The 21,152-nt window shown below is 44.5% G+C and overlaps 2 protein-coding genes across 2 annotated transcripts in view; one reads left to right on the forward strand and one right to left on the reverse strand.

Moving 5' to 3' along the window:
• traf3ip2l (TRAF3 interacting protein 2-like) lies at nt 1–5,459 on the forward strand. The gene is made up of 10 exons (XM_028402946.1): nt 1–225; nt 1,125–1,224; nt 1,350–2,008; nt 2,106–2,148; nt 2,215–2,279; nt 2,359–2,456; nt 2,686–2,754; nt 2,920–3,036; nt 3,120–3,194; nt 3,268–5,459. The coding sequence occupies exons 2-10, from the start codon at nt 1,184–1,186 to the stop codon at nt 3,412–3,414; spliced, it is 1,314 nt and encodes a 437-aa protein (XP_028258747.1). The 5' UTR covers nt 1–225; nt 1,125–1,183; the 3' UTR covers nt 3,415–5,459.
• The window catches only part of wwc3 (WWC family member 3), a 23,090-nt gene continuing 7,216 nt past the window's right edge, over nt 5,279–21,152 (reverse strand). Inside the window, exons 2-23 of the mRNA XM_028402943.1 lie at nt 17,437–17,546; nt 17,062–17,262; nt 16,540–16,616; nt 15,291–15,370; nt 12,745–12,874; nt 12,157–12,306; nt 11,903–11,976; nt 10,246–10,494; nt 9,810–9,899; nt 9,157–9,728; nt 8,955–9,075; nt 8,722–8,802; nt 8,555–8,641; nt 8,188–8,383; nt 7,927–8,100; nt 7,208–7,314; nt 6,975–7,122; nt 6,739–6,903; nt 6,530–6,622; nt 6,209–6,439; nt 5,992–6,119; nt 5,279–5,404 (exon numbers count right to left, since the gene is read on the reverse strand). Of these exons, the coding sequence (XP_028258744.1) occupies nt 5,338–5,404; nt 5,992–6,119; nt 6,209–6,439; nt 6,530–6,622; nt 6,739–6,903; nt 6,975–7,122; nt 7,208–7,314; nt 7,927–8,100; nt 8,188–8,383; nt 8,555–8,641; nt 8,722–8,802; nt 8,955–9,075; nt 9,157–9,728; nt 9,810–9,899; nt 10,246–10,494; nt 11,903–11,976; nt 12,157–12,306; nt 12,745–12,874; nt 15,291–15,370; nt 16,540–16,616; nt 17,062–17,262; nt 17,437–17,546 (3,331 nt within the window). The 3' untranslated portion in view covers nt 5,279–5,337. The remainder of the gene's footprint in view (nt 5,405–5,991; nt 6,120–6,208; nt 6,440–6,529; nt 6,623–6,738; nt 6,904–6,974; nt 7,123–7,207; nt 7,315–7,926; nt 8,101–8,187; nt 8,384–8,554; nt 8,642–8,721; nt 8,803–8,954; nt 9,076–9,156; nt 9,729–9,809; nt 9,900–10,245; nt 10,495–11,902; nt 11,977–12,156; nt 12,307–12,744; nt 12,875–15,290; nt 15,371–16,539; nt 16,617–17,061; nt 17,263–17,436; nt 17,547–21,152) is intronic.

The raw sequence follows: 21,152 nt of genomic DNA on the forward strand, positions 1-21,152 counted from the left end.
CGCTGAGTGAAGGTGGAGTCAGTTTGCGGGGCGGTGCTGTTCAGCCGCACACCGCAGCACAAACTGCTGCAACACAGTGCGTCAATATTTTTCCTCTGTCCTGTGTGACGGTGAGAAGGACTCTCACAGAATTGTTACACAACTTTATTTGTGTCTTGAACGGTGACGTGTTGACAGACACTATCACGGCTGAGTTTCCCGGAGGAGATTTGAAGCAGCGACGGTGAGTTACCTGCTCACGGTTAATAACCTGTCACACTCGTGTGTGTGTGTGTGTGTGTGTGCGTGTGTGTGTGTGTGTGTGTGTGTGTGTGTGTGTGTACTTTGTCAACACAACGTGGAGTCACAAGCTAGCACCCGCTAAAACTTTTTGTTAAACGTTTCGATGCTTCCCAAATGAGGAATTAACCCTTTAAACATCAGTTCACTCGTAGACAGAGGTAAACGCTGTGTTGACAGCAGTCAGGAATGTGTGTAGCTGTTAGCTGAAAAGTTCACGAAGAACATAAAGAACATAAATATCTGGGTCAGGTTCAGTCACACGGTGGAAACAGCAAGCGTGTGTGCGACCACAGACTGGCTCCTGCGAGAGAGCGATTTACAGGAACTATCAGGGGTGTATTGGAAGATTAAACCACATACATCGAGGTTACACAGGCCTGCACACATGTGACATGTCCTGGCGTTTTACTGAACCATGGAAACATCTGTAATAGAACCTCTAAAATGTGCCTGAACAGAAATTACAGGCAGGTAGGAAATGTGTTGATGAAGCAACATTGAGATCAACCTAATATCATAACGCCATCACTCAGAATGCCAGAAAGAGGTTTTTATCTTATCACAGTTAAAAGGCACTGAGAGGCATCATTTCCTTATTCCCACGTCTGTTGGCTCATCTCCACCGCTCATTCAGAGAAAAGTCCCCTGTGTGGGAGACACACTGTCATGTACTCAGTGCTTTCATGCTAAAGGACACCAGCAGACATCAGTGTGGGCTGATACAAGAAAAATAAAACACTTTAAAATGTGAGTAGAACAGCTCTGTGTGTGTGTGTGTTTATCAGGTCAGACGTCTGGTTTGGACAGTTTTTGTTTGATGTGACACCCCCGTCCCTCTCAGGTTTTTTCAGGTGCTGCCTAAACCAGACACACATGGACATCAGGAGGGACCGGCCCAGTGATGCTGCCCACCTCAGCCTACTCTGATTCAGCACCTAACAGGTGAGCACCTTATGAATTGTGCACACTGCCTTTGTGTTTGCTTAATGCAGGCGTTAGTTCAAAGCAGCCACCGAAGTGACAAACATGCAGTGCATTGCAAGTAAAAAAGCTCCTCCTTGACACAGTTACGTCAGCCATCTGAGCAGCTGCCCCAATACTCCTGAGGAGGACGATGAGACCATGAACACAGACGACAGAGCAGCCAGTGTTGTCCACAAACCAGACTCCAGCTGCACCACTGATGGCCACCACCCTCCTCCAGCCCAGGCAGCAGTCTCTGATCACCACCTGTTCAGCAGAGAGCAGGAACACAAACACATCCACACACTGGCCCACACCAGCCCGAGCTTCTGCTCGTCCCAGCATCATCGCAGCTTGACAAGCGGCTACAGCCAACCTACTCCAACTCCATTCCAGAGCCAGGCTGACAGCTACTGGCTCCACCCGAGCTTCGCCAGCAGCTGGTCGGGGTATCCCAACAGCCTGCCGTCCTGTCTGAGCCACAAAGAGTACTCCAGCTGTTCTGGAAACAGCTGCCTGTCCAGATACAAGTTCGACTCCCTCCCCAGCACGTACAGCACCAGCATGAGCAGCTTAGAGCATCCGTTCTCGCTGCGCTCCAACCCACCGTCAGCTGAGCTGTATCACCATACATTCTCTCCATACTCATGTTTGCCACAGGGAGCCGCCTGCTGTGCTCAGTGTCCTGCGGATGGTTTTAACAGGGGGCCTGTACACACCAAATACCCCTGGCCTCAGTACCATCCAGCTCACGGCCACTACTGTAAGTCTGCTCAGGCTAACTTCTATCATCTGCAGGAAATGGCAATAACAGGAAATTGGTGCTACAGTGTAATACAAGCATTTTTGTGTATCTTCAGATCCGGGTGACTGCAGACTTCCTCGAGCTGAGTTCACACAGATGTGAGTTGGTTTTTTTTCGTAATTTGTTCAACTGCCCTGTGACTAACACGGCATTGAATTTTGCAGTGGCCCTCATGTTCCGGTCAAAGAGAAGCACCCTGCTTACAGCACGCCGCTGTCTCTGGAGCAGAGTGAGTGTCGACTAATACATCAGCAGATACATTATTGACTGAGCTGCTCTAAATAGTTATTATCTGCTGTTGAATGCAGGGCGGGTCTTTGTCACCTATGAAGCAGACAACGACAAACACGTGAATGAGGTCATCAACTTTGTGGCTCTGCTGCGACACAACGGCTTTGATACACATGTATGTACAATTGTTGATGTTGTTGCGGATATTGTGGCACATCAGGGTTTCACCTAAACGCCTTTTTTTCCTGCTGACCTGAAGTTAAATGCAGTGTTTCTGAAGTGAAGGACATACATTGTGATTGTAGTTAAAATGGGATCTGTAGTTTCTGTTTGTGTCTTTGTAGGTCAGTGTAGGTCCGGCTGTGGAGTGTAGTTTGTCTGACTACTGCTTTTGTTTGTTTCAGATTGACTTATTTGAGCAGCAGTTCAGAAGTATAAGCAAGATTGACTTCATGGAGCGATACCTCAGTGAGGTAACCGGTAGTTGTTGGACCAGCTTGAGCTATTTGTTGTTCTTCCAGAGTCAACATGTTTAATCAGGCAGTTTAATAATCCCTCAAGAATGAAAATGACTTGCAAGACTTGGTAAATAGAGAAATCAACAAGTGATCATTATGTTATGTCATCTCTTTACCCAGAAAGAGTACCTGATCATTATTATCATCAGTCCCAAGTACTATGAGACGGTGACTGCCTCCCCTGTTGTCCTGGAGAAGGACGAGAGGACCTTCAACACAGTGTACATACACAAACAGGTCAGACTCCTTTACCAAGCTGAAATATTGACTTTCATACCACTACTGAGAGGTAAAAGTGTGTGTGTGTTTGTGTCTCTTAGCTCCAGAATGAATTCATCCAGAATGGAAGCAAGAATTTCAGGTTCATTCCCATATTGTTCCCTGGGGCTAAAAAGGTACAGGTTTGGTTTGTGAGATGCCACTGTGTGTGTGTGTGTGTGTGTGTTCATGTTTTTTTTTTGTATTTAGTGTCATGTTCCCAACTGGCTTCAAAACACACACGTGTATGGATGGCCACGCGATCGGGATGACATTCTGCGGCGGCTGATGAGGGTGGAGAAGTACAACCCGCCTCCTATCGGAGAACTTCCAACCATTGTTTCCATCCCCATATAAAAAAAAAAAATAAAAAATGGAGACAGAGACTGGACTGAAACCCAACGCTTCTATCAGGAGAGCTATCGGTCATTGTTAAGGTGAACAGGGAAGTCTTATTGATTGTGAGTGGGCAGAGTTTATAGGTGATGTTTAGTTCATTCGAAGTTACCCTAGAGAACGGGTCAGTTTGATGTGACATGGATTCTTTTTGCTGTGCATCAAGCTGAATGTTTACCGGTGCTACCCTACGTAGATTCATTTACAGTAATAATGTTTGAAAGGTAAATTGATTGAATCAATGATCATAAATCAAGTAGGAGTTACACATGTGATTGAACAGAATAGATAACTGTATGTTTACAGACTGGACCAGGTGGCCTTTTATTTATGAAATGTGACATTGGTAGATGCAGATGTTTGTTATTGCAGTGGCCCCAACAGCGTTTTAAAGAGTGACAGTCGCAGAAATGTACTGTGTGGTGCATGTTGTTGTAGCTGGGCCCTGATGGAGCACCTCCATTTTCTGTAGTCCACTGCTGATCAAAACGTTTTGTATAGTATCACCGGAACAAGGACTTGTTGCTCAACAGGTTGTTGCTAAAGAGAAAAAAAGTTGGTTGCTCAACACAGACAGAAGTTGATGTTTTCATTTGTGCTACTGCAGTGGAAAACATCTCACTGTTCCAATGATTAAAGCTGCAGGATTAAATAGTGTGATAGTGTTTAGGCCTGTGTCATAGATTTGGCCTGAACATGACTGAGGTTGGCCCCAAACTTCACAGTTGCGTGCAGACAAGCAGAGACCTGGACTTATTTTCCTGTAGGGCAATGTGGGCATTTTTTTTTTCAAACAGAGAGCAGCATTTTTTTCTGTTTGCGTGCCAACCATTAGAACAGAAAAATGTACCAATATGTCACTGTGTCGTGTACTCCCATTAGAAAATCCAGCTGAGCTGTTCGTCTAAACACAGCAAGTTTTGGTGTCCTGAACAGGATGTCATATTAAGATAAGGAGCTGACGCAGCTGCCTGTTGAGTGTGTGGTAGGGCTTCTGAAGAATCTGCAAAATGTATACTCAAATGGGTCAACACAACCTGCCTGTGGTTAGAGAAATCACGTGTAACATTGTGACACAGTTAAAGAAAATGTTTGTGTGCGCAGAATATGATGCTCATCATGCATCCCAGCACAGTTACCGAATAATGAAGTCCTGCTCTGTGCCTTCATCTGAAACAAAGTGATAAAAAGCCGAGCGTAGAGATGCGGATTAATGCTTTTATCTTCACAAGAGGTAACACTGCAGATGTTCATACAGACATCATAAAAAAAATCTGAATACAGTGTCTCATATATTCATTCATATATTGAAAAGTACATGAAATAATATTAATTTTAATAACATAACATCAAAAAAAGACAATGACATCTGTAATAAAAGAGGATTACAAAGTGACATTTTATGTAAATAACTCTTAAGAATTAGGTAACAGAAACAAAATATGACAATAGTTCCATTTACTGTATGTAAAAACACTGAAGTGCTATTTGTTCAAAAGCTACAAAATACACTTAAAAAGCAGGAAGCGTTTTTTTTATTTCCTTCAAGGAAAAGTACTATAAAATAAGTTACAGTACAGTGAATTTGTCCAAACCGACATTTGTTCCCGACTTCCAGCTTTTTGTAAGCACAAACAGAAGTAACTCATCGAGGAGTAAAATTTGAGTCAACCTCCCCAAAAAAGGAAATTGAACGGCCGTGCTGTTGTGTGTTCATGATTACAACAGCCGCACAAATGCTTCTGAAAATGTGAAACCTTTGAATCTTCATCGTCTGTGTGTCACCTTGCCTGTGTCCTTGGTAGAAAGAACGTTGTACTTCATGAGCTCAGGAAATCTGACAAATACTTCATGTTTAGTCACATAACACAAAGGGGCAAGCTCTCATACATCGTCAGCCGGCAAAGGAGGTATGTTGAACCTTGGTCTTGTGAAAAAAGCCATCTTCTCTCTGCAGGCAAACACAGAAACTTTGTTTATTTTGTAAAATAAAAGTCTGTATTTCAGCATGTGTGTAGACCACCATCTGTTTCTGACTGCAAGGGTGGTACAATAGTCTATAATGTAAAACTAAGACTTTTTTTTAAAAATCTTTGCCATGATCACAATGCTGGATATTTTTTTCTAAAAAGATAAAAGCTTCTATAAAGCTGGCTCCTTCTAAGGGCCTTGTGGGTAATTTGATGTTTAGTAGAGTGTTGAGTTTGAGTTTGTGTTTTTGTGCAAATACAGCAACATACATACAACAAAAGTGATAAATGAGACAGCAGCACAATGTACTGTATAAAAAGACTTTGCGAATGTTTTGTTGGACGAGCAGGTGCGAGTCTTTGAGGAAACACATTCCTGATGACAGATTGTTATACAGCAGTTAGTATCATAAAGGTGTGTGTCAGAATTTTAGGTCATCTCATTAAAATTTCCTTTTCATCCACTTCCTGTTATAAGAAACAGGTGTGGGTGGATGTTAAGAAATGCTGCATGACAAAATCATACATTTCATTTCACCGTGCCCCAGTGAAGTATGTAGAAGCTGACCTGAATGTCTGCACAGGCAGAGGCTCCTTCTGGCTCTGCCCTCTCATCTGTAGAACCTCTTTGGAAGCCTTCCTCAGCCTCCTTTCTGCCGCCTCTTCCTGACGCTGCTCCTGCTTGCTTTGGCTGGCCTGTGGAATCAGAGCACAACAGTCACCTGCTGCTCAGGAAGACGGCATGCAGCATGGCTTTGTAAAGTAGCTGTAGCTTCCCATCTCACCTGTCTCTGGGCCTCTCTGAGCAGGCAGCGGAAGCGCTCGTCTCTCAGGGCCCAGTGGGGGAGCTCGGTGGCTTCCCGAGTTTGCGGCTCCTCCAGTCGCAGCTTCAGCTCTCTGAGGGCGCTCAGCTCCTCCGTCAGCTGCCTCTGACGGGTCCTGCAGGCCTGAAGATCCAGCTCCAGGTCCAAGGAGGTGCGAGTTGGCTGCTCAGCTAGGGAGGAGCGGTACGACTGCTGCTCACACAAATAAAAACCCACCTCCGGTAAACAATGAATAAGAACACAACATAAACACAACCTTAAGAACAAATGGTGAACTCGTACCGGCTTATATCTTAATGTTCTTCTTTCCAAAGTGTTTCTGACAAAAGGTGATTTCTTTGGTAGGGTTGAGCTGTCACTGTCGCTGCGATATAACTGAAAAGTACAAACGGTCATGTTAAGGAATGCATGACTATGAACGTTAATTGCACAGCTGTTAAACATGACTGACAGCCATAAATCTGTCACTGTCTTTTTGTGAAGCGACTCACCCTGCAGACATACTGACTACGAGCACCAGGTGAGAAAGTCTGAGAGCGGACGATGGTGCTGCCACGCATGAACGGCGAGGCATGGCCCCAGCGACTTCCCCTGTCTTTGGGCCGGACCCGTACTGGCTCTGGGTAAAGGCCTTCAGTCATGGTGGCCTTCTCCACCTGCAACAATGCCACGTTGAGTGGATATATAACTGTGTGATTTCACACACTGCCACTGCAGCAGATTTTACCTTTACAGTAGAGAGTTTGCTGCTTGTCTGATCACAACGTCCTCCTTGAGTGATGCAGATGCCCTCTGCACACAGGCCCTCTGAGCAGGGAGCTGTGAACGCTGTGCTGTTGCTGCAGCCGCTGTCCACTGACTCCGCCTGCCAACTCCTAAAAAAAACATGTCTTTGTCTTGAAAAGACACACAGGCAAAAAAGAAATGACATTTTATAGCCTGAGTGGAAGTTATCGTTACCTCTCAGAGGCTGCCTCCCCTGGCTCCTCCTTCTTCAGCTCCAGCTCTGCATCTCGCTCCTCCAAATGGGTGGTGGTGTTTGTGCGTGACAGAGTGCACACAGCATCCTGTAACATAACACAGCAATCGTCTTCACATTGTCAACATTCTCCCTCTTCTGACAGTGCCAATGAGTCAAAGTTGTGGTGTGAAGGTTTGTTTGGCATGTTAGACACATTCTTGTCAATTACTCACTGGAACAAGATGCACACCTGCTGGCTAAAAGCTACTCAGCAGCACTGTGGGAATGTGTTTAAGCAGGAAGACAGGTTTTCACGGGTCTGTAAATAAAGTTAGCTTCTTTGTAGCTGCAGTTGGGCAGATGGGATGCTATCGCAATAGCGAATGAAGCTGAAATGTGTCACAGTACTGCTGAAATGTTCTGTTTTTTATATACCCTAAATTTTCATTACACTCAGTGTAGATGGCAAATTATGAACAGGGAAACCTGTTTCCTTACTGTCTATACACAAACACCTGCCAGAATAAAGAGTGGGGCTGAATGAACGCTTAAAAGAGGACCCCAGCAGCGTAAGAGCGTCCTACCTAAAAGTGAGTGCTTCTTTTTTTCCTGGTGACACATGATGACCTGTGTTTTAGTGATGTTCCAGCAGGTATTGCTAAGCCCTAAACTGTAATATTAAATTCATTCTGCATCATCATGGATGTCACATGTGTACCGTCGCTCTGGGCCGTTGCTCGTCCTCCTGTCCGTCGTGGTGTCTGCGATGAAGAAGGTTCTTCTGTTCAGGCCTTTGAGACTCTGCACCACTTGATACCATCTGCGCTCTCAACCAGTGGTAAACCATCTCTGCACTCCCCTCGCAATCTGCCAGACTCACCTGGGCAGTACCCTGCAGGAACACACAGACGATTTGTCATATAACTGTAGATTAAGTAAACATTTGAACTCTCCTCGGACAGTGAGGCTGCTGACCCACCAGTAGCTCCTCCTGAGCCTGAGGGCCCAGCGAGCAGATGGACAGCTGCAGAGCGCACACCGCCAGGGTGTTAGCGGGGACCGGAATGCAGAAGCCTTCATTGAAACTCATCTGGCACTGCGGCTCCAATGCTGTACAACAGTAAAACGCACAGGCCCTGCTGGCGTCCAGTGGAATCAAGTGCACCTTCACATACCTGAACAACACATCAGGAGAGCCAAATTCAGTCAGAGCACAGACCGCATCCTGGCTCTGTTTAGTTGAGTTGTTATTGTCTTTCTATATATGTTTGAATCTTCTAGTGTATGAATATGTTGAATATGACTGATGATGCGTTTCCATGGAAATAATTTTGAAATGCACTCACACTTTGTAGCCATCTTTTACGATGGACCTGTTCAAATTCTTGAGCTGTAGCAGATGCAGTCGCAGAGACTGGGAGCTGGACTCCCAACTGTAAAGATCAACGACTGAGTTAATATAAAGACGCTGACAGAGAATGAGCTTTACAGCCTACTCCAACACTGTACTCACAGCAGACCCAGTTGGATGTGCGTGGGCTCGCTCACAGGCATCAGCTCTTTCATGTATGACATCTCATCCAACTCCTCTGCCCTGTTTGAAAAACAAGTCAGCATTATGTCTCACTGTAGCGGTCTTACTGTTTAAAACTAGTCTGCTTGCAGTTTTCTCTTCCTTCACTAGGAGGTGCAGAGAGCTTGGTTTTGTGTTCTGTTTCAGCACAGTGTGGATGGACCTCCTCTTACCTCCGGCCCCAGGCCTCAAAGACGCCGCTGTCTGTAGCCAGAGCATCTTCAGAAACACCTGCAGAGACTCTCCTGGCTCTCCTGCCACTTCTGTTTGCGCTGTTTCCCCTCAGAGTCACTCCTGCAGAGGAAAAGACTGCTGTTTCAGAATGATCAGCTGGTAGTTCAGTTTCTTGGGAGAAAAGTCAGTCACTTCACTTGCCTGTGGATGTGAAAGCCGTCTGAGCCCCGCTGTCTCTGTGAATCTTGTTATCCAGTTGATGCACAGCAGCGGGGCTGAGTGTGTCCTCACTGCTCAACATGGTGGTGTGCGACAGGGTTTGAGATTGGGCCCGAAGCCCCTCCAACAGACCACGGCCTGCCTGCTCCATGTATTCCTCCGTCATCTGCGTGAGGGGGCAGTCCTGAGGGGCAGAGTGGTAGGGTGTGTCCATGGGTGAACTAGGTGGCGACAGGGAGGAGAGAGAGGAGCGGGACGAAAGGGAGGCAAGGGACTGCGGGGTGTCATGGGAACGTTTGGTTTTGCTCTGGGTCAGGGGCTCGGGGGTGAACATGGAGCAGTCTCTGGACACAGTTTCTGGGGGAAGCAGGTAACGGTGGTGAGGGTCAAGCGGCTCTCCTGCTCCCTCATGGCGCTCGTACTGGGGGAGACCATAGATGTCGCTGAAACTGATGGAGCTGAGAGAGCCTCGGCTAGAAGCCAGGGAGCCCCGACTGGAGGCTAAGGAGCCGCGGCTGCTGCTGGATGACACCGTCAGAGAACTGGCTGACAGGCTGGAGGTAAAGGAGACATGTGAGATAAACAAAAACATGTGGAATGAAACAAAACAACACAAAGGAATGCATGCGCTGCACCTTTTCAGCTGGGAATGGAGGTAGGTGGTGATGCGTGTTGCCTCCTCCAGCTGTCTCAGCAGAACGTTCCTCTTCTCCTGCAGTAGGAGCCTGTCAGGAGGAACACAGCAGCGCATGGATGAGTTATAGCCCAGAGTTCTGCATCATGACTCACATAAAGTCTCTGTGTCCTTAATCATTAAATCCACAAAAATTATAAGACACATCTGGCTTGTTTCTACCCTACAGTAGTATTTTATAGCAGCCAGCAGGTTCATATCAGAAAGCACTGTATAAAACCAATAGAATAGTCTGTGATACAGCCTGATGCTTTTAAAGAGAGTTTTTTCCTGTGCTCATCATTTCCCATTTAGTGTATAAATATAAGGAATGATCAGTCACTGTAATACAATTTGTCAAATTCTTAGTTTGTACAGCAGGCCGTCATCATTCTCACCTCTGATTGGCTCCCTGGCTTTGGGAGCTATGGGCCCTCTGCACCTCCTCCTCTAGCCTGCAGCGCTCCTCCTCTAGCTGCAGCACGGTCTCTGGTGAGTGCTGCTGCTTGCTGACCAGGATGATCTCTTGCAGGAGCGCCTCCTTCTCACGCAGGAGCTGCATGAAGTCTCTGTCGCGGTCTGCCTCGGCCCGTCCCGACCAGCTCTCACTGTCCAGCTGTGCTAGCTGGTGCTGAATGCTCTGCACCCTGAGAGCAACAACAACAGGGGAGATTTAAGGCACCTCCTCATAACTGGCAGTGGTACACTTAACAGGGACACAGTTGAAATTCTGGATGCTGTAGCAAAATGTGCCTGGCTCGATCAATCAAGTACAATCAGACGGAGTTCACATGCCATCATTAAAAATGATAAGCAATAATGATCAGCATTGTTATGCACACAGACAAGTCACGTGACATAATTTTCCTGGATACAGTTCCTGGTTGCACACACTTTTCTGTCACCTCTAAGTCAGTTTACCTGTTTTTTATGGAAATCGTTAAATAAGAAGATTGATGCCAGTCTAACTGTGCTATGTTAAAACAAAGCTATAGTTAGTAAGCTTAGGATAGCATGGATGGTTGTTACAGTTGGGTTTAGATTAAGATACATATTATTATTATTATGGCTTTAAACAATTATTTTGACTGTGCATTTTCTTTCTGAGGTCACTTCCTACATGGTTGTGTAATAATCTTTTATGCGAAGTTACTGAGTTGTGTTTATAACCAGTTCCACATTTAACCATGTATTGGAGCCCAGCAGACACTTCACGGTGCGACTATAATGACAACATTCGGTGTGGTTATTTCTGCCTGAGCTACCTGCTGCATCAGCCCGTACAGGTGTATATATATCTCAAGGGTTAAATGGGATCTTGGGGAGTAGGTGCTCAGCTCAGATGAAATGACTGTTTATGTGTGCTGGATGTCAGACAGAGTGACTCAGTGACAGAGCATGCAAGTTTCCACAGGTCTCCCTTCTCTCTCTCTTCCTGATGTCATGGTTGGCACTGCTGCTGCTGGGTCACTGCAGCAACATGAATCTTGTAAAAAAAAAAAAAAAAAAAGTGCATGGAGCCAGAGTAATAACATGCTGACTGTTGCTGCTGCAGCCCCCTGTGACTGAAGGACACTGTCCAACCAGGAATGTATCAACCATTAGATAACACACACACACACACACCTGTGCTGAATTCACAGCGCCCTTTTTCAAAACGTGGACTCTCTTCTAACGTTGTTTTTGCCAATGTATAATTTAGTCTGTGCTACAGTGTGAGCTAAGATATATTTAACCAAACAGTGTGTATTTTAAACCACCTTGTGGAGCAGTAGGGCTGCGCATGGAGGCAAGAGGTGGGCTGTTCTCTCTCTGGCTGCGCACACAAAGGCAGCACACAGTCAGCAGCAGCGTGGCCAGGCAAGAATGTGACCACCCAGCTCATTCTGCTGGCCAGACATCGTTCAGCAGCCGCGGACACCGGGCGCAAATACTATTCATAACACATCCTCCCACTGGGCTACGCACAAGGCCCAGGGAACGAGAGGGGGCTGGTGGCCTGCACTGCATGTCAGTGTGTCATAGTACTACAACAGACAAACAACAAACACTTACTTTTTCTTGGCTTCCTCATACTGCCAGTTGACTTTCACTTTGTCCACCAAATGAGAGTAATCTTGGGAACCATACTTGAGGGGAAAAAATCCAACAGATTAGAGGAATACACATAATCACATCATTGACTAATTTCCGATATATGAAGGGAGTACAGGGAGCATCTTGTGGTGTAATTTAGATCATTCAGTTATCATCTGAGCTGCTGATAATAATTCTATTTGGAGACAGGGAGGAGCAGCAATGCTTCGTACCTCTCCCATGATGTCAGTCTGACAGCCCGTGTCACAGTACTGCTGCAGACTGCACGAGTCACCCGCAGTTCCAGTGCTGTTCGCCACCTCGCTGGCTGAGTCACTGATTGACAAGCTGCTTTGGAAGTTGATGGTCAGCTTAGCCAGGCTCTGTGACAGCACGTAACAGAGGAGAGCACAAATAAAAGAAAAGTTAAGAATATGTAATTGTGAAATCTGTTGTGACAAAAACGAATAAATTGCATGGGTTGCCAACAGTAACAAACGTCATATTCTGTCTCCAGACAGTGATGTTGCCAGAGAATGTCTCTGAAAACGTGGCCTGAATGAATCACCGTCTCTTTATTTTTCATTATTTATTACTCCATCTTATATTTTTGCTTTGCTGACAAAATCAGAGACGTGGTGGGTGATTCACATGTCTGGAAATGTGTTTTATAAAAAGACAATGAAAAGACACAGCAGAACAGTGGATGTTAGCAGACACTAGAGGTCAGCGTTGAATACAGCAACAACGGCTGTATGTGAGTGAGGTTTTTAAATCAGAGCGAGGGATTATGTTTAAAAAACGTCAAAAGTAACACACACCTGGATGAGGTCCTGCCTCTCCTTCTCGCCTGTGCTGATGGCCTTCTTGATGCTACGCAGCTCGCTGAAAATGGCTTGAGCCTCATCCAGCTTGTAATTTGTCTGACTGCAGGACATCTTCCTGTCAATCCTGTAACACACACACACACACGCAAAGTCAGCATACCCACTCAGAGCAGGGATGTCTGAGGGTGTGTTCACAGTTGCAGTCTGATTCTCTTAATGTGGACTGTAGCAGAACATCTATGACACACAGCTATGTGACCAACGCTCCAACAGTTCCAAAACAACATAAACTAGTTTTACTCACTGATTTGGTGTTATACTTCTGTCTTAACTTGTTATTAAAACCTGTTGAATTGGGACATTTTTAGTAAATAATTTGAATTAATCCAGATATAACATCTTTGTGCTAAAATTCTTTCACCCTTACAGAAATGTACTTTAACATCAATGTTACATTATGGTGGTGAAAACTGAGTTTGGATGATGGTTGGAAACAATAATTAAAATATTTAGGAAATAAAGACAATTGTACAATAAACAATTGGCTATTCATAATTAATACTTTTAATAATACTATTTTTAATTCCAATCATTCCACAAAATGCTGCACTATTAAACCGCATGGGTTTTAAATATCAGTGAAGTCATTAAGAATCAATCTGGCTAGCCACTGAGTGCTGCTTTATGCTGGAAAACGGATAGAATTAAAAACCCCTGAAATCCTCAGACTGACATCTGAAGTATTTTTATGTGGGAGGTAATATTGGTGAAGTGTTTTTTAGACTGTGGTTGATTTTGAAATGCATGTGACAGGATGGTCTATTTGTCTGATGCAGCAGCCGTATGACTCCATACACCCATCTTTAAAGAACTCTTTAAGAGAAAAGAAGAAGAACACAATACAGACAAACCACTCTCCAATCCTTAGTATTGTGTGTGTGGGGTTGGATGGTTGGATGGTTTGGAAGTGGAGGAGCGCAGCACGGTGCCTCCTCCATCAGTGGGCCTGGCACGTGGCCTCCCCTCTCACCACAGCCTGCTTCCTTCACTCTCCTTCAACAGCAGGTACTGTTCATCCACCCGACCCTGCCTCTTCCTCCCAAAACAAGCCTTGCTTTGTTCCCCCACCCCATTGGCAGAGCCTGGGAGTTTATAAGTTTATATGGTTAGCAAAAAAGGCACTACCCACCCCTCTGTGCCTGCCTGGATTAACACCCCACCACCACCACCACCACTATTGCCTCCTCCACCCTGTATCCTGTACACCAGCATATATGCATATGTGTTCTTCAGTTTAGTCAGCCTTAGTTCAGTCTTAAACTGTCTGCTGGCTGTAGAAACACTGACAAACCTGTGCAGCGTCTTCAAATTTGAGAAATTTGTTGGAACACAGATGAGTGCTAAAGAAACTTGTAGACTCCTGACTCCAACTCCCTAATTCTTTCCGTGGAGTAGTGACGATTTGGTCCTATGGAAGAAACTGTTTGTTTGCTTTAGCTGATGCGACATGGCGTGGAGGACAATTAGCTATATTGCTGACAACAGCTGAGATTGGGGGAAAAAAAACAACAGCCGTAGGGTCTCTCCTGGCCTCAGCCCTTCTGGGTAAAAACCAACCCAGAGGGAACAATAGGACACGCACACACAGACAAACAAAGACAAAAACACGCATATGAGCACGTATACACACACGCAAAAACTCAAGAGGAGGATGCGTCCATTTTTTTCTGCAAGCTGTGTATTCTCCTGGCTATTCTGGGAATCACTTGAGTTGTGTATTATCTAAGAGATAAGGGACTCTTTGCCAGGACTCAGGAAGTGCAGAGGAATTTGCTGCCAGATATCTCTGTGTTTTTGAAACTGCTTTCATGCCCACCCCCACCCTCCTCCTCCTCCCCTCTCTATGGAACAACTTCCTCTCCAGGCTGAGCCTTGGCTCCCTGCACTCCACTGGTGCATCCTCTTCCTGAGGTGGAGTCCCCTTTTCCATCAAAATACTCCCTCCATTTGCCTTTTCTCAAACGCTCTTTTTTTTTTTTTCTTCCTCAGAGAAAGGAGGTGGAGTTTCTATTTCTAACATGAAATTTGGAACCACTCAGAAATGTTCCCAGCACAGAAAGCGGCCATATGTATGTGTCAGAAAAGAAGTGTTCACTAAAGAAAGACTACTAAAGTTATAGGAAAACCTTCTTTGAGATGTTAAGAGTAAAAGGGTTCACTTTTTTCTTCAGTATCCACAGATTCTATATGAACCATGGGTCACTGGTGCATTAAATGTTGTGAACTGTGGGGAATGTTCTTAAAGGGTTTAAAATATTTTGTAGAAATATTGTACAAAAACCAAAAAGACGACAAGACAATGTTAGAGACAAAGCAAACAGGGGGGGCAGTTTAAGTTAAGGATAAAAGATGAGAAAGCAGAGGGAAAAGGGAAAAGGCTGCTGGGTGGAGAGCAGCAGGGCTGAGTGTTGTAGGAAGGAGAAGGGTGGCCATGGGAGGAAGGGTGGGCCTGGGAGACAGAGAGGCAGAGGAACACTCACTCCTGCAGGGTCTCCACTCCCATTTCCTTATACTGCAGCTCCTGCTTCACCTGGGCCAGCTCCTGCTTCAGTCTGGAGAGCTGCGGACACAAGTGGGCACCGGGTTAGCATGGCACACAATGGCCTTCTCTCACCACCACCACCGGCCCAAACTGCTTAGTCATGAGTATTCACATACAGGAATGCTCAGCTATGTTTACACAGAGGTGCACATGCGTGTGTGTGTGTGTGTGTAGTGTATTGGTGCACATACACACTCAGTCTTGTTGTGTGGGGTGAAAAGATTTTGAAAAAAATATGAAATGATGCAAAAAAAAATGACCTGGTCTAAACGACTTTCTGAGTTTAGTTGTAACATAAAATGAGGCGGGAAATCATAAACCACCATTTTTTAAGGGGAAACATGATTCAGTTTATCACAGCTGACATCATCAGGGAAAACTTCCCTCCTGCAATCAGACTATGTCTTCAGCTGAGCCAGCAGCTGAGAGGGACTGTGCTTGTGATGAGAGCTAAATACTCCTGTCAGTACGTATGTATGTAAATCTCACCAATTGACTACAATTTTAATAAATAGAATTGCTAAATATAATATCTAAATGTATGTGTGTGTGTTTGTGTGTAAATGCATTTTTATGACTTTTAGCCATAACACCCAGATTTAAAGGGACAGTTCACCCAAAATTATATATTCACATTTTTGGCATGACATGCTGGTGATCCATTATGCTGGACACGTTGGGAAAATGTCTACAGCTGTTATTGATCTACAACAGCACTACAGAACACAGGAGAGATGTCTTTAAAACATTCTGGGGTAAACTGTGACTTGTCTTTTAGAGCTTATTCTTAGCTCAGCTACAATAAAACTGAATGATCATATTATGAGTGTTAGCTTATGGGAGCTGCTCACAGAGATATAGTGCTGAAGGTTTGTTTTAGTTGACAGATTTCTATAGTAACATTATCATTATCTTGTCTTACATATTTTCATTGTACTGCTTCAGGTTAAAGTGTCCCTAACTCAGGAAACACCCTCACACCTATGATTGATCTCAGAGAAATGTCCATTGGCCTTGTGAGTCACGGAGCTAGCCCCTGCCTGACCCTTTCATGATGATCTCATCCTCATCCTCTTGAGGCCCCAGGCCAGAGTCACAGTATCCTGTAGGGGCCACACCCCAGCCCCCTTTTCTGCCCAAAAGGGCCCCTCACTGCAGCCCATTGTTCTCCTGCGATAATGACTTACCCGCTCTCGTCTACAGGCGACTTCCACTTTGATTTGGTCAGGGTCGTATTTCGCATTTGAGGACGAGCCAGAGAGCGCTGTGAACACATGAAAAGAAAAGACCAGAGGAGGTACAGCAGTTAGTTAACAGTGGTGATTTTAGAGTTAACCTGTGATGGTAACAAGTGAAGGGGGATCTAGTGTCATCTCCCAGCCTTTGCTGTCTGCGGACGCCCCCTGAAGCTTTGTGTGTGACAGCTTGCTGGAGTCTAAGGGTGAACTGGGTGGAGGTGGATAAAAGGGAGGGTGGGGTGGACACGGATTGAGGATTTGGACGATTTTCTATAGATGTCCACCCCCTCCCCACCAGTTTTTGAATATAGCATGTCCAAGCCAGATAATCAGGTCAGCCAAGGTCAGGGTTTTGTTCTCAGGGAGCTTTCAGCTTATCATCCTCTCATTCTCAGGCCATGTATGCTCATAAGTATGTAAAAACACATTTTCCATCAAGTGAACCTGTAGGGGACATGAGGGGGACCTTACTGCTAGTGATGGAGCGGTTGTCCTCAGAAAGCTCATGGAAGAGCAACATTTCCTGCTGAGCCAGCTCCAGTCGCTGCTGCTTGACCAGGTACATCTCCTTCTTGGCTTTGAGGGCCTCCTGGGCCACCACAAGGTACTCCTTCAGCATGTGCTCCTGCTCCTGTCGCCACTGAGTTCGCGGGTTCTCAATCTGGGTGGTCTCTGATGAAAGTACAAACAGTGAGTGATTAGTATGTAATGTGACAATATTAAGCAAAAAGCAGCAACTTTTGAGGCACAAAACATGTTATTCATGGCCATGAATCTTAAGCAGAAGTCACAATGAAATTAGTCACAATCTAATTTATATTTACAAATGGCATGGGATGTACTCACTGTTAATGTGGTCAATGTAGTAAACTCCCACTTGCTGGTCATAAACTTCTTCCCACCCGAGAGGCAGTTCATCTCCAACACAGTCAGCAAACGTCAGCGGTTTGGTGATCCTTAAATCAAATGATAATAATCAAAGGATGAAATGCACGCACACTTAAATAACAGCTGCAGACATAATGGCATATATCATAACTTTAAACACTATATCTAACATTCCTATTTGGAAACAGCGGCATTAAGAGGCCTGCAGGGTGTTCCACCTCATTTATTATGTATATAAAATATAGTTTTCAATGTTAATCGAGGGGAAAGAAGCAAAAAGTAAACATTAAGATTATTTTCTCTCTCTCCTGACCTTAAACAGTTGTATGGGTATAGAAAGAACAAATATACATCTAAGAAAGATAATGACAATTCACAACAGAGAACTCAGTCTGTATATTTAATGAAAGAGTGCAGTGGAATGTTATCTTTAGTTCACATAAGTATTTTAATTACAATTTTTACAGACTTGTTATTTGTTTAGAGTTGAATATACAACAAAGCCTGTGTATTAAACAAAGTGCATGCTTATGCGCCTATCAGCACGCCCTGTGGCATGCCGCTGCAGTGACTGTGATGGAGCAGAGCTAATGACATCAGGCTGATACATGCTTAGCTAACACATATCAGTGAGCTGAGGATCAGTGTGTCTGATGACAGCAATACACACAGAAACTGATTACCATCAATGAGTGCAGACAAAAGGGGCGGTACAGCGACACTGACCCCGTCTCTACAACAGTATGCTCACAATGCAGACAGCACATGAGGCCTGATCCTGGTGAGGTATGCATACAACGAGCGGACGGCCCGCAGAGAGTCGCCCTGTGCTGCATTCCTCAGGAGACAGACACAGCAGCTCTTCTCTTTGCACACCCAGACACTCAGGACAAACTCGAACTGCTGGATCTAAACTTCCTTTAGATAGTTAAAAAAAAACTGCAAAGACAGACAAAATGCTGAATCAGCACACCAAAACATTCTGATTCAGACACACTGGAGCAGAGTTTGATGATGAATCACACAGGCACTTTTAATGTCTCAGATTCAATATACTCCCTTTGCATTTCACACATTTTTGGGACATTCTACAGGCTGCATGACAGCTTTGCATGTGCTGTAGTGCAGAATGTTTAATCCATATGTATAACAACAAATTAGCATAATCAAGGTAACAGAATACGAATGAACTGGCACAACAAAGATCTAAATATTCCTGCTTTCAAAAAGAGCTGCAAACACCTGTCGTAGTTTCTTAAATAAGTGCATGAATCTCACACAGACAGGCAGCAGTATGGTGACAGTGTCAAATGAACGATGTGTATTCAGTGCCAAACACCAGGACAAGGCAAACAAGGGCACACTCCCTACCTGCTCCGGCTTCAAGTGTTTGTTAAAGGTAAACACATATCAAGACATTAACTGTGCTTGTAACACTCAGTCAGGACAGTTTCACTTCCACTCTCAGGCATTGTGTAAATAATGATGAGTAAGGTAAGGAAATGATGAGACAAATCTAAAGTACAAAAAAGTCAAGAATGTGCGCATATGGTAGTTCTACTTAATTTTAAGTTAAAACGGTGGTTAAAAAAGAAAGGAAGGCCACGAGAAACTTTGGATGGGAAGTTACATGACGTCAGAGGGAGGTTAGTCCTGAACTGTCCTCTGACCTCCCCAGGGAGAGACGCAGAGGGAAAAACATGTCCTCTCACAGATCTGAATCTGAATATGTGAATGTTTGGTTTGTTACGCAGTCTTGTGACAGCAGCCTCTGTTTTTCCAAGTCATGTCTTGGTCTTGGGAGAGTCTGTAACTGCTGCACAACAGACTCTCACAGAGTAGGACACACAGCAGAGCAGAGCAGAAACATAGGAGCCAAAACACAGTCAAACTACAGCTGGCTGTTACAGACCTGTCAGCAGTTTAGTGCTAAACAGTATGAAACTGTAGGATCTTTTCTGTCTGTCTGTACAGGTCTGAGAGAGGAGTATCTGTGTCTGACTGACAGTGACCCTGAATAAAACTGTTTACATTAAAACAGCCAACAACATGCTTTCACCAACATAGTATCATGCAGTTCTGACAGTGCTTAGCTTTGGTATTAAAGGCTAAAGAGTTCATTCTATAATAACTGCTGCACATTCCTATAGAATTACTGTAACTATACAGCAGGTGCTGGCAGGGACCATGAGGTAGTTTTCACATGCAACACTGTGACTCTCTCTCTCTGTGGGTTGGCCACTGCTCCGGTCCACAGGGACATCTCTTAACTGCTGGATGGAGTGCCATGAAGTTTGACGCAGATTAAAAGTCTCCAAAGGATGAATCAGGTCAAACGAGTGTCACTGCGAGCACGTCAACATGCTGCCATTAGCTTTTTTACTTAAAAAACTTCCTCTCACCTGAGTTGGTGGGTCAAACCTTCTGTGTAGCTAGGTTATGTTCGTATACTGTTATTGTACATCATCCTACTAAAATCAGACCTACTTGCCACTGCAAAAGTAGGTTTGGTATGATGATGATGTTAGCAAGTGTTAGCTCAAGATCTCACAAACATGTTAAAAAAAGAATCAAATCAAGAAAGTCCTCTGGGATTAATAAAGTTCCATCTTATCTTATCATAGCAAATCTTTAAGTGCTCACATCATCCTGTTTCTGAAGCATTTCTGGCTAAGCTACAGCCTTCCAGGTGCTTCATGATGCCTATAAAGGCTTCATTCAGAATCGGAATAGATTAGGCCTTTTAGTTTTCATTACAGGTTTTACCTGAAGCTAAAATAATCCAAATCCAAACTGTGTATCTTTAAAGTAAATCATGTTCTTTAATTGGCAGATTAAACAATGAAAGCCAAACAACAAGTGGAAAACCAAGGTAGAAAATCAGATAAAAAAATAGAAGCATTAGAAACACTGTAGCATCATTTAGTATAATCAAGTTTGTAAAAGGTTAAACAACACCGGTGTGGTTGGTTAATCCACTCTGTCACCAGCAATTGAATGCAGTTATTAATAAGAGCCAGAGTTTTGTTCTAAGATTTCAACACATTCTCCAGGATCCTCTTTCAGCCTAAGAGGAAACAGAAAATGAGACAGATATCTGAAATAGAAAAAACAGAGACTGAGAGAATGGCAAGCATGTTCAGCTGTGGAGGAATGAAATGCTGCAGGGCCTGCTTGTGTCGCACAAATTTCTAGCAAATATATTTAGTTGTTGAAGACATTTGCTAATTCTAGAATAATCTGTGCCATCCTAGGCTGTCCCGGAGGATATTTCTATCTGTAGCGACCCCGACCACCCTTTACATGGCGACTGGCTGCTGCATGGGAAAGGCATGTGAAACTGGAGTCTGGGACCTCGTCTGGTTGTGTCATCCCCACCAGCTCCTTTGCTTTTGTTCCTGAACAGCAACAATTAAGACTCGCCAGCACATTCCACTTAAAATAATATTGCTTCTTACATTTCATTAGAGGAGCTGGCTTTAATACACTGGATATGGGCTACTACCCTTCAGCTTGACCACAATGAGCTCACTAGGACTTGACAGGCACATGTTTAGAAGCAGCCAACAAAAGTCAAAGACACTCGTCACTCAGTTCATATGAAATAAAACAGACTGCTGATTACTCCTACAACTGTTTTATTTTAGACAACTTGTCACCATAACTCAGTGCAG

The sequence above is a fragment of the Parambassis ranga genome, chromosome 4 (assembly GCF_900634625.1).
Source record: "Parambassis ranga chromosome 4, fParRan2.1, whole genome shotgun sequence".
NCBI lineage: Eukaryota > Metazoa > Chordata > Actinopteri > Ambassidae > Parambassis > Parambassis ranga.

Bases quoted from the DNA above. Each gene is read 5' to 3' on its own strand.
- traf3ip2l (XM_028402946.1), top strand. From the start codon at position 1,184: ATGCTGCCCACCTCAGCCTACTCTGATTCAGCACCTAACAG. The intron at 2,009-2,105 runs GTAAGTCTGCTC...GTGTATCTTCAG, and splicing joins TCCAGCTCACGGCCACTACT to ATCCGGGTGACTGCAGACTT. The intron at 2,755-2,919 runs GTAACCGGTAGT...CTCTTTACCCAG, and splicing joins TGGAGCGATACCTCAGTGAG to AAAGAGTACCTGATCATTAT.